The following is a 12,539-nucleotide window of genomic DNA, read 5'->3' on the forward strand; positions in this document are numbered from 1 at the left end:
AGAAATAACTTGCTACGCTTTACGACAATGGCCATAAAATGTTGAGACGACTGTCAATATGCTGCATGTCATTATTCCTCCAGACCACCAGGGCTTATCAACGATAAAAGGACGGATCCAGCATCGAGCTCCAACCGGAATACTACCGGCACCCGGGGTGTTCTATGTACAGCGAGCAATTTTGAACTTGCTCCTGAATTTGGTGTCACTTTCACGCATTCGTAGGAATGCAAAGTTGATTCTGTACCTTCGATGCTTTTCTTCCTGTGCATCCCTTTTGATGTGATAATAGTCACGCGTTTGCATAAGATAAAATTGTGCACAGAAATTTTTGTTTTGGTTCGTATCACTAAATATCGTTTTATTTCTGTTTTGTCCAGCGTGCATCTGTTTAAAATATAAACATTATTTGACACTGTGATTACGTGTTTTGTTGTACAAGAATATATTCCCTGGTCTCTGAGTATGTGGCAAAAAAATCCTTAATACACAAGTAAATTTACAAACTTTACACAAAACTGAAACTTGTTTTACGAATCCATCCGATTGATACGCTGCAATCAGCAACCTTTTTGTTGTAGTTCGCAGTAAACGTTCGTATAGTAAACAATACAGTAAACAGCCTTCAGCTGTAGTTCTATATTTGAGCTCGTACTGCTAAGGTACGGTACACAATAGAGAAAATGAGTTTTTCGATGAGCTATAAAGAGAACTGCCTATCACTTAAAATTACTCCAAAGAGGGGGCGACCCGTCCGATGTTGAAACGTATGTAACTTGATTTGTTACAATGCCACCGCTCGAACTGCGCCCAAAACTTCGCCCGCCTGAGCAACCTCAGTAATTGGAGTTGGTCTTCATCTTTTTGTTTCGTCGCATGCCAAGCCCGTTGTTGTTGTTGTTCGGAACCTCGTCGATGTCGGAGCTGTCGGATTCGCGGGAGCTGTCGTTGATTGCGTGGCCCAGATCGGCGCCATCAGCAAAGTTCCCAGTGGACCGCGCCTGCTCCAGGTGGCGAACTGGTTTGCGGGGGATAGATGGTACATTTTAAAATCAGAGTCCGTGCATTCACGTGGGTATGCGGCTTTTTTAATAGCGCGTAAAAGCATAACACTCTACGCAGGCGGCGTGCGTATGCAATATGTATGAGCCGCGCCAACAGCCCGTGCATTAATATGTATTGCAAAACGCGCGCAAACGTGAAGATGTCATCACGCGTTCTGGAGCGATTTCCTACCATTTAGAAATGTAAACTTACCTTGCGACTCGAGCATACCGTTTTGCCTACGCAGGTCGTCAATGTCTTGCTGGTGCGCATTATTCTTCCGCCGCATGAATTGAATGTATTCTGCAGCTTTTTTCAGTATCTGCGCGCGGCTAGCCTGCAACGATGAGAAGAAATGTGCCATACGAGCAAGTTGTATTTACACCGGATGGCTTGTAAAGGCAGTTTGTACGGTACCTTTTCACCCTGCAGCGATGGTACCGAATCTCGCAGCGATGTGAAGCTGTCCTTGATATGATCACGTCGCTTCCGTTCAAGGGCATTGTGGTGGGCGCGTTTTTCTGCCTACAAAAAAACAAATAGTAACAGAATTAGGGACCGAACGGATCTCAATCCCAGTACGTCGTGGTGCTGACCTGAGAATAGAAGTGACTGCCGGCGCCAGAGCGAGATTGGGATTTGGTGTTGTCTGAATCATCCCCATCCTGCAATGAAATGGTACGGTATTCGTAATGGGTTAAAAAAAACGGTCCCAACAAGCTGTGTGCTGCTTCGTTATCAGGCCCAAACTTACGTCGCTCTCTATGTCGATGTCCCGGTCATCATCACTCATATTGTCGTACCACTCGCCGGTGCTTTGCTTCCGTCCTTGGTTATCCTCGTGCAAGCGCATCCACGGGCTGTTACTTTCTACGATGGTTCTCAATGCAGGCGAACCGAGATGAAGGCGGTCGATCGAGCTGACAAAACTAATCCAACCATGTGTTCCGGTTACTGCGTCATCCTTAATGAGCTTTCGTGCCTTCCTTAGTTTGTTATTGAAGTACGGTCATCGATACCGTACATAAAAACAAACCAAGGGAGTTTTGTATTGTTTACACTTACCTCAGAGTAGCATAAATTACCGAATTACGCACCACGCACTTCCTCTTTTAGCGGCGCAGGTGCAGTGCAACACGTTATGATTTCACTTGTATGCCAAGCGAAGAAGGAAAAATAACAATTGAAAGCTGTCTTCAAAATTCCTGTGAACCACACTTTATTTTTTATTTTCTGTCCGCGAGAACGCAAAGGTTGGGCTATTTATCGCAAGTTGATAGGGGACCTAGCATGTCCTTCACGCGTTTCGCATGACCCAAGTCGCAATCGCTACGTCAAACATGACGTTCGAATGGAGTGTCTTTTCAAAAGTTCGGAATGTCCGTTGTACGTGATAAAATTAAAAATATTTTCGAAAACGCGTGAAAAGGATGTGCGCTTTGTGTCATCGAGTTTTATATGTTTGTAGAAAGGTTTGTATGAATAATGTTATTTTTTATGAACATACTGGTGCATACGCTTTGTGAGTCATCACTAATAAACGTGAACTGTGTAGCTTAACAGAATGCATTCTTCGTTCAATCAAGTGATGCTTACTAAATATGATAATAATATTGTAGTAACATCATCAATAGATTGATAGAAATCTATAACATACGTTTGTTTCGTTCAGTTTACATTATAACATGAAGTCATGTGTATTGCAGAATATATAGTTGAAGAAAGATCCAAACGTAAAGCGGAGCCGTAAATGACCATCCTAGTAGAAATTATTTTAGTTTTAGCGCAGCATATCGATTTTTAGATCATCATGGATGGCTTAATCATCAATCAGTAACCTTATCCTGAACCCACTGAGTCTGCCAATTTCGCTTTCCTCACGGCAGATCATTTCCGATTCAGATGGATTTAATGCATCAAAAATACACCCTCTAAAAAGATATTTTTCCCACACGCCACAGCAGATGAGCATCCTGTACACTTTTTTTTTGTACAAAATGAATCCAAAAATTGAATATTTTCTTTTGTGTGTGTGTGTATGTGTGTGCACAGGCATGGACATGGTTCGGGATTTTAAAAAGCACCGTCGTTTTTCCCAATTTCGGAAACGGCATGAGAGGGGGCAGTTGTCTGCTTAGTATTGACTTCGTTTGAGATTTTAAAAACACGAAAAAAAATGGCAAAAAAACACATTAACACGTCAATCGGCACCAAAGTAGGGGAGTGTTCTTGTCGGCCTTAATTTCTCCTGGCCATTTGTAGTGTGCAGCAAGGAGCGAATGGGGGAGTGGAAGGGGTGGCTGGGAGCTGCCGACGGGGTGAAATGAGAGATGGATTCGCCTTCCATTGAAGCAGGCGATGAGGGAGTTATTTTCGAGCAGGCAAAAATATGCGAAATCGAAATAGAATCACCGGCCAGCCTCATCCTCTCGTTGTAGTCCTCGCAGTTTTTACGTACAACACCCCCCCGCCTTGTTGATGATCATCCTCCTGTGTGTGTGTGTTTTTTTCAACATCAAGTCAACACCATTTATTTACTCATCTCCTAATCTAGAAACGAGAACGAATTGTTATGGATGCATCTCTTTGAAGCACAGAAAGTCAGCTTGATTCATATTCAGATTTATTCTCTAATAATGTAGCATTTATTAACAACGTATTATATCATATTCATCTCCCACGAATCGCCTTCATACGCTACGGCTATGGTTTCTATCCTTTCTCGCTGGCCCTTACTTCTCCAAAGACAGAAAACAAAATCTATTACTATATCACTAGTTTTAAAAAAGAGTAGCAATGCACGATTCTAAAATACTTTCGGCCCTGCCGATCGCGAACGGATCGGCATCTGTTTAACACGAACGTGATGACCCTACGGGGGGGTGCACTTTAGCAGGAAGGAGCTTCCAGTGCCCAAGCATTCCTCCTAAATGTTATGAGCGCAACATTATACAAAAATAAAAAAAAGACGCGCTACGATGTTGTTTGAAAAGCACCGCCTCCTGCGTTTTCTCGATCGGTCTGGTTCTGGTGCGCGTCGGCATAAACGATACCCAGGGTTTGTAGACGTTTGTGTTGGGTATGGGAGAAGGTGACCGGACGAATGCCCCACCGAGTTAATTGCTTTCACTTTTCTGGAGCGGCCGGTTCCAGAGTTTTGTAGGAGTTTCCCGCGTACCAAGCCGAACCCGTGGAGTGCCGGAGAAAATTTGGATCGTCTAGGTTTACGGAGGAGTTTTTTTCCTGGGTGTTGGATTATTCTTCTTCTCGCTCCCTTTACATTCGTGCTGGATGCTGTCAGTCAGTTTGTTGCTTCTCTTGTTTCTTCTTTTCTCACTCTCTCTCTCTCTCTTTCTCTTTCTATCTTTCTTCCTTACTTTTCTTTGCTACCTTGCTCGCGCGATGGTTTTTCATTCTTTTCCATTGCCTCTAGCACCCGGGATGGCATTTTTTCCTTTTTTTTTCTCTCTCTCTCTTTCTCCCCCAGAACGGGGCTTCCACCAGAAACCAATGATCCTATGCTTCGATGGGTCTCTCGCTTAGTGTTCCGCTCCAAACCGTACCCCGTTTTCTCCCTGTTCCTCCTTCTCCTGCTCCTCCTCTACCGGACACTAATGCTACACTTTTCCTGGCCACCATCTTCTTCGTTCGGGGGTTGGCGTGTGTTTTAATTTGTGCGTGCAGATGAGACGTGTCTAGTTAGCGTGTTCCGTGCTCGCTACAGCGCGAAGCTGCACCGTTATGAGGCAGATGTTTGTTTTGATGCGCCGAGCGCGCCGTTGCTCATATTTCCCGTCGCTCGGCGGGAAAACATTAGCTGAAAGGACGGGGGGGAATTACACATTTACTCTAGAGGCGGAAGGATATGGTGGAACGCTAGATGCAGCGATCGACGGATGGTACGGTGGCGATGGTACGGATATAGAAACTAACGCACGAGGCCGCCCCCACCGTATGTAAACAGTTTGCCGGAAGAATGTTCACGAAAAGTTCACCAGACACAATGAGCCATCACACGAAATTCCACCACACGTCCATCCACGAGCTGGTTCCGATGGGCAAAGGGCACGAGAGGGGACAATCAATTCCCGCATCACCGTTCTCGAGCTGCAAAAAGGGCGAATTTTTCCACCTTTCCCAGCAGGAGGGAAAGCTTTTCGTGTCGTCCTCAACTCGCGCAAGTGTGTTGTTGCTGCTTATGCCCTTCCCTGTTCATCACCACCGCCATCACCACAGCTGCGAGGAGGTTCTATTTGTCCTTTTTGATTGATTTAAGCTCCTTGCGCGTCTTGAAACCCCGAAAGCTGGCCTGAATCTTGGTCGCCGCTTCGGTGGCCATCTTTTGCTTCTTACGTACGAGAAACCCGCGCACATTCGCCTGTATCTTGGTGGCGGATTTATCCTCAACCGTACCGGATGGGACCGGACCAGACCCTGGGCCACCACCCACCCCACCGGAGTGGGGGCAAGTGGCCGAATCCTGGCCTCGCATCTGCTTGCGCACCCGATAACCACGGAATCCGGCCTGGATCTTTGTGGCCGCGTCGTCCTCCGATTGGGACGAGTTCGGGGAGCTCGGATGAATGTGCATGTCGTGTGGAACCGGTTTTCGGGAGGCTGCCACAAGCGGTCGAAGTGTCCCGCTAAAGTCCGCGATCCGATCGATGCGTTCACTCGCGCTCTTTTCTCGCTCACGCGCACTTGTTTTTCTTTCGCGTGTGCGCTTGCAACAATTGGTCACACAATTTGCGAAAGGTGTGCCGCCTTTAACTTTCACTGTCAACACCAGCCGCCCAAAGGCACGGTGTGAATGCGTTTTTCCGGAATGGAATTTCCGTGTAGCGTAAACTTGAGCTTTTGAGGGGATCGTTTTGTTGTAGGCGAGGTCGTCGCGCACACGTCTGCTCTGCCGAACGGTGTCTTTGGGACTGGCTGACTCTCTGAGCGGATGCCAGGTCTAAGGGCCACCGGTCGTCGCGTCGTGGGTGCGTATGGCTCAGCTGTGAGGAGGCGAACGACAACAAACAAGAACAAAAAGAAAAGAAAAATACCCCAACCGCGGAAAGCACACACACACACACCCTGAGTGAGCGAGATCGCGATCGGAACAAGGGCGCAAGATACCGGGAGAGGAAAATCACACGAACGAGAGAGAGAGAGAGAGAGAGAGAGAGCAAACACAGGACTGGACACAGGCTGCTGGGCGAGATGATGCTGTGCGCGTACAGTGTGTGCCACAGCATTTGCGCACGATCGATAGGATGCTCGTTTTCATGGACTCGTTTGCACGCTGACACGCCGCGAGTTGATGCCTCCAGAGTTGCCAGAACACGTGCGAGAGGTGGTAGGTGCCTTTGAAAAGCGTGTCAACCCCATGGGAAGCATCGTGGTAAACGGGAATGGGATGTTTGGAAGCGCGATCAGTAAGTGCACTAAAATATGCACCCTAAAAACGCGTCTTCACTTACTTGACCATTCCGCACCGTTGTTCTGTGGGAGAGAATTGTGAGAAAAGCTGCTGTATGTGTGTAGGTATATAATGGAAAAAAAGCGAAGAAATAACAAACAACAAGCATGTGTGCGCCATCCGGATAGACGTGGGGTAGGTTTTGGGAGGGCTCGAAAAGGGTGGATGCGAATCACCCCAATCTGATCGATGATCGTTGCCGTCATGCAGTGCGGAAAATGCCCGAAAAAAGCAGTTCAAAATTGCTACAAACAAACAACGCGGGAGGTTGCTGTTTACGAATGATGCTCATCCAAGCGAAGTTCCTCCAGCGCTTTGGAGGTATTTAAACCTGAAGCGTAAACCGATGCCGTACGTATTACCGTTACCGGCAACCTAAAACTCCAGACAAAATCCGGCTTAGATCGTGCCTTAACCATCAAAAACAAATCGATCATTTCTATGCATCCTTGACAATCGAAGCAGGCCGATTACGTCACGTGGCTCTGAGGCGCAGTAAACTTGACGGAAGGTTTTTTTTTTCAATTGTCACTATTCGCTTTTCCAGCGTAAGGCCATTTACCAACGTTCACGAACTGCTGGAACCCGGAGCCCGCGTGTGAAAAACGCTCGTGATCCCATTTTCAAACCACGTTTCGCCCCGAGGGAGTTCAGGGACGGCAACAGGGCGGCCATTATCAAACGTTGCAAAGGGCCCACTCGCTAGTGATAACTGAACCCCTACCAAAAACGAAGGCCAAAAGAGGGAAAAAGTTAAAAATACCGAGCAAAAACGCCCGCCCGTCGGTTGGCAGACGCACTGACGCGGGAAGATACGCAGGCACGCAGTCATCGTGGTTCCAACATTCCCACCGGAATGCCCGACCCGGAACGATCGGGTTTTGCGTTGGGAAACTGGGGGAAAATGGGAAGCTCTCGGCGTTGGCGTCAATGCATCCAATTGCGCATGACATCATCGGGGTGGTTTATTTTTTTTTTTTTTTAGCGCCAATGCAACGAATCCATCGGAGAGCCTTCCGAAAGCATGTTAGATGAACCTGGCTCGGAAGCCCGCTTGTTGTGGCCAGTTGTCGGTTTGAGTCAGGGTCAAAGATGTGTGGGGGCTTTTTTTTGTGTATTTGGTGGTTGTTCTCTGTTAGGCTATTTTTTTCCTGCCTTTCATCGATTGATTTACGAGTTGTCTCTATTTATGGGCATATGGGCTGGTGCGTTGGTTTTGGCGGCTTCGGCTAATTAAGCGAAGGGCCTGCGGTCATCCAGCGCGAGACTTAGGTACCTGGCAACACTATCCGAGATGTTATAGGTAACGATCAACACAAAAAGTGTTTTTTGATTCGATTTGATCGACTCTACCCCGTATCGTTTTGAAATCGGTCTCTACTCATTCCCATTTCACACTAACCGTCGGTTTTGATGGTGCGTTTAAATTGAAAACAAAATAAAGGCCCAACTCCCGCCCCAGCTGCAATATGGAATTGAACTTCACCATCTCGCGCGGGGTGGCAATTGAACAAACATAAAACTCTCTGTTGGATGGTTCTATATCGTTTTTTTTACTATTGCCCCAACAAAACACCCTTATCAACTCGGTAACGATCAATTTTTACCCCATCCCAACATCAACAATGGACCCTTGTGTGATCGCTTCACCATTTGTCTCTTCCTCAGCTCGGTGTTGAGCTCGGTGGAAATGCGTCGAATCTCGTATGTGATGGTCGACCAAACACGTGCAACGTGAACATCACCACCGGCTGGATGGCTTCGTCGTCACAAAACCCAGAAGCAGAAGAAGAGAAAATCAAACCCACGTTGCTCTTTGCAACAAAACGACACGAGATGAATTTTCATCCCCCATCCAGAGCGTGTGGTGCATTGTTGCACTCATCCCGGTGCATTGGTGCGGTTTTTTTCAAATTCCCTTCTTTGCTCGCAAGGAATAAACGAAACGAAACGTCCCTCGTGAAGCGCGGCAATCAAAAAGGTAGGTAAAATATGGTTAAATTGGTGCGGCTTTTGTTAGGCTACCGACGGCCGGCAGAGACGTTCTTTTGTAAGTGCTTTTTATTTTTTTTTTAATCAAAACACTCACACTGCCAGCCAATGACCAGGTCTCGCGAGAGGTGAGCTGATGGCGTTCTTAAGTGGCACTGATTAGAACGAGCCCATCGCGAGCAAAGGGAAGAGTCTATTTTTGCCCCAAAGAGGACATTGCATTTTTATTGGATACGTGCGTCGTTCGGGCGATGGGGGGGTTTTGAGTTCGTTGAGCAGTCGTTTGTGTGGTTGATGCAAGAAGAAGGAAAACAACAACAACACAAAAAGCAACAACCCATTGAAAAACGTACGTCATCGGTGCGTCAATGCTTTTGCTGACCTCCGGTGGTTTTTTTTGTTGTTTTCACATTTCAATGACTCGCTTTCGCAGCCTCTGCCATTCGTGAGATTTGTGGCCTAATCGATGGGTTTTATTTTAAAAACCGCACTCCAGAATCGCCCGTCGGTGACGGTGTTTTCAGGTTGCATAATTCAATTGCCCATACCCTTCGATCTAATCCTGCTGTTACGAAAGCATCCTCCCCGGAGGCAGGGGGGTTTTGTCAATTGTCCAGCCTCCGGCTTTAATTCGAGAGGAGCAATTTTACAATCGCACAATCGATGATCCAATTCGATTCGAGCGGAGAACGTTCTGAACGTTTGGTTTTGGTGAGCGGTCAGAATAATGTCGCCGGGAAGGGGGGCATCAAATGGGGTGCAGGGTGTTGCATAATGCAACTCTCGGCGAGCGATGTTGATGAGCGTGCAGGCAAGTTTAATGAATTAATTTAAAGCACTCACTTGATTGCATTATTTGTGCGGCCGGAAGGAGGGGATTATCTGAGAAAAAACGTAACGCAATGGTTGGAAATGACGTTTATTCCAATGAATTTAGTATCGTTTTCAGTAAGATCTATCAAGCGAGCTTGGTATCTGCGACGAATCTAACGGACGGATGACGGCTTTACTATCGTGCCTCAAAATGACGACTTAAAAATGTAAACGGCCGTTTTGGCCGTGAGAAACAAACAACTACACAAACGCCGAACCAGTCGCAGTTCATTTTTTTGTTTCCTTCATGGCGACAATTGCAGTAGAACAAAGCAATAAACCCTCCCACCCACCAGCAACAAGTGAATCAAGCCATTCACCACACACGACACATGGCTGCGAGGTATTATCGCCTGTAAAAGCCCGTCTGTCATAAACCATCATCAAACAACGCATGCTGGTTAGTTCTTTTTTTTTTTACTCCGTGATGAAATTGTTTTAATGTGCCCTCCCCCTTCCTCGACCTGCGCACCCGATGCCCCCCCCCACCCACCACAGCAGGGTCCAAATTATATCACGGCACAAAAATAAACCCCGGCCAATATCTGTCGGTGGCAGTGACAGAAGGGCGAGAGCTCCAAAATTCGGCCGCTGAAATGCGCATAAAAATTCCATCCGCACGCTGATGTTGCTGCATGTGTGTGTGTGTGTGTGTGTGTGTCACTCATTCGTACGTGTAATTAATTACATGGGTTGTGGGGGGAGGGGATTCGGAATGCCAAGCGCCCCCCCAATGGCCACTTGTGACCACTGGGTGCATTCAAATAAGTGATCTGTATTTTTTTTTTGGCAACCCATCCAAACGGGAAGTCGGATCGGAGTGAATATACAATTAACGGCTGCTTCCGCAACTTTGGTGGCGAAAAAACGTCACCAAAATAGCCTACTTGAGGTTGCGCTATTTGCTAGCTTACTTTGACGACCAAGGTTGCTACATTCCGGTGTGCACGCGTGTTGCATACGAAATCGAGCGGATGTGTTTGTAGTCAACCCGCATGTGTATGCGCTGGGTGTAAGAGAAGACTATTTCCACCCGGCTAAATTCTAATCCATGCCAACCCGAAGGGGGACTCATCGTCGCAAGGTCAACTGGGGTTTGAGCGGGAAATGCAAGCAAGTGTGTGAGAGAGAGAGAGCAATAAGAAAAAACCTGCCACACTATTAATGCACCGACACCAAACATCCCTGTCCATCGGCATTTCGCACCATCATAATCGTCATCCACAGGCTCGTCGTCAACGACGATATTCTGTCAGTTTTTCTAGCCCCCGTCGGTTTATTTTCACTATTCCCATTGGCCCTTGGCCTAAGCAGTGGGGAAAGGGCCCCACTCGGTTCGACGCCCGACGGTAAAGATAGATCGATGATCGATGCCTAGGGTGCTGTACGGTTATACTTGAACTTTCCGGGGCAAGAGCTGACTGACCGCGAATTGGAGACGCTTCTCTGGGTTCACGCAAAACCGGAAGTGCACTTGGGTGTGGAAGGACAAGGGCCGTGAAAATTTTGAGCAAAACCCCTTCACGACGGACGAGCAACGCACGGAGTTTTTGGATGATGAGTAAGATGCTGCGCTATGTGGGATAAATTTCACGGCATGGCAGGAGCATCTGCGATCACGCACAGTGTGGTACACAACTGTAGCATTGTGGAATGGGAATTTTTTGTTTGCGACTATTTTCTCGCGTGAATTTTTGCCTCATCGCATGTAGGCTCACTTAAATGGCGTCTGATGCAAAAATGTAACCCATTGTGCTATTGATTGTGCTCTCAGGTGCACCTAAAAGAACAGTGAAAACCACCTAAGGACGCTCAAAATCCCTGGGGGGTCAATTGTGGTCCCTTCTAACACCCTAAGGGCAAGGGCAGCCGATTGTGTTGGCCCTCGACGTTTGCTAGCTGCTGCCGCGTGGTACCTATTAATAGCCCAAGCCAGTAGGTTCACCGTTCGATTGGGACCATCGCAAGGGCGTTGGGGATCGAGCCAGTCGAGGAACCATCGCACCATCGGTCATTGGCGATCTATCGCACCCGATGAGTGGAGGAAAATAGAAGGGGTAGCAAACTGGCGGGAAATGAAGTTGTTTTCTGCGAGCATCTGACACCGTACGGTTAATGCGCCATTAAACCGCAACCTGTCGGTGGAACGAAGGGCCAGAGGGAAGAGCAACGAAAGGGGGACAGCTTACGAACGATAGGTGACATTTTTCGTAGGTGCCAAGGTCGAAACCCGGTTCGGTTCGGTTTGGTAGATGGAAAATCTGGCCTGGAAAATGGCCACGGTTACGGCTCCGGGGTTTTGGCACAACAACACCAACCAGTACGGATGCACCACGGTGGAGAAGATCCATGGCGTGTTTTGGACACTCAAAATGTGGGTTCCAACTGACAGCAGGACGGACGACACAACGTACCCAATTGAGAGCATTGACGTCAGTACTCGCGACGAACTCGCGTATGTGCGACGTCCGGTGGGCGATGGTCATATGTTAAATGAGGAATTTAAGCCATTGGTTGTCCTTTGTTTTTTTTTTTGCTTTTGCCTGCCTTTCTCTCCCTCTTTTCTGTCTCTCCATTTCTTTCTCTCGCGGCCTGTGACGGTGTTTCTTTCATTGCTTGCGTTTTTTTTTCGCTCGTAGTGCGAGATCGCGTGCGTACTTTGTATCCGTCCGTACACCGCATCAACGGATGGACGAGACAGACCAGAGCAGACCGTCCAAACGACGGAACTTCCGTCGCCACTTGGCTTCTATTGACCTTTTTCGCTCCCCCTTCGCGGCCAGTCGTTTGAACGATTGAGTAATACGGCCCTTTTTGGTGCACGATCCAGCACATCGTGGATAAGAAGCAAGGACAAAAAGGAAAACAAATCACGGACCCAATCAAGCCAGGAGCACGTAAATTGAGTCCCACCTCTGGGGGTGATATGTAATAATTCGATTTTATGTTTTACTCACAAATAACCCTTCTTGTACAGCAGCACGGAAGGGCTAAAGAGAACGAATGAAAATGAGCACGTTGAGCTCGATAAGTTCACACACCAAAAAAAAATAGGTCAGAATGCATTAGCGAAGGTGTTCAGGGTTCGCTGCCAACTGACCCATTTCTCACACCCGCTCGGGTGGAAGCTGGCAAACACTTTCATTGTAACAAGGAAACAAAG

General features: G+C 47.5%; 2 protein-coding genes across 2 annotated transcripts; both read right to left on the reverse strand.

The window, feature by feature from the left end:
• Positions 1-344: 344 nt before the first annotated feature.
• Positions 345-2,195, reverse strand: LOC128731010 (protein max). Its single transcript, XM_053824105.1, has 6 exons — positions 2,110-2,195; positions 1,799-1,973; positions 1,641-1,709; positions 1,462-1,569; positions 1,258-1,381; positions 345-1,018 (listed from the first exon to the last, which is right to left on the reverse strand). The coding sequence occupies exons 2-6, from the start codon at positions 1,895-1,897 to the stop codon at positions 837-839; spliced, it is 582 nt and encodes a 193-aa protein (XP_053680080.1). The 5' UTR covers positions 1,898-1,973; positions 2,110-2,195; the 3' UTR covers positions 345-836.
• A 1,465-nt stretch (positions 2,196-3,660) lies between these two features.
• LOC128721656 (IQ domain-containing protein N) lies at positions 3,661-5,781 on the reverse strand. Its single transcript, XM_053815431.1, has one exon. The coding sequence runs from the start codon at positions 5,633-5,635 to the stop codon at positions 5,294-5,296; it is 342 nt and encodes a 113-aa protein (XP_053671406.1). The 5' UTR covers positions 5,636-5,781; the 3' UTR covers positions 3,661-5,293.
• Between the last annotated feature and the right edge of the window lie 6,758 nt (positions 5,782-12,539).

This window comes from Anopheles nili, chromosome 2 (assembly GCF_943737925.1).
Source record: "Anopheles nili chromosome 2, idAnoNiliSN_F5_01, whole genome shotgun sequence".
In the NCBI taxonomy this organism is placed as follows: Eukaryota; Metazoa; Arthropoda; class Insecta; order Diptera; family Culicidae; genus Anopheles; species Anopheles nili.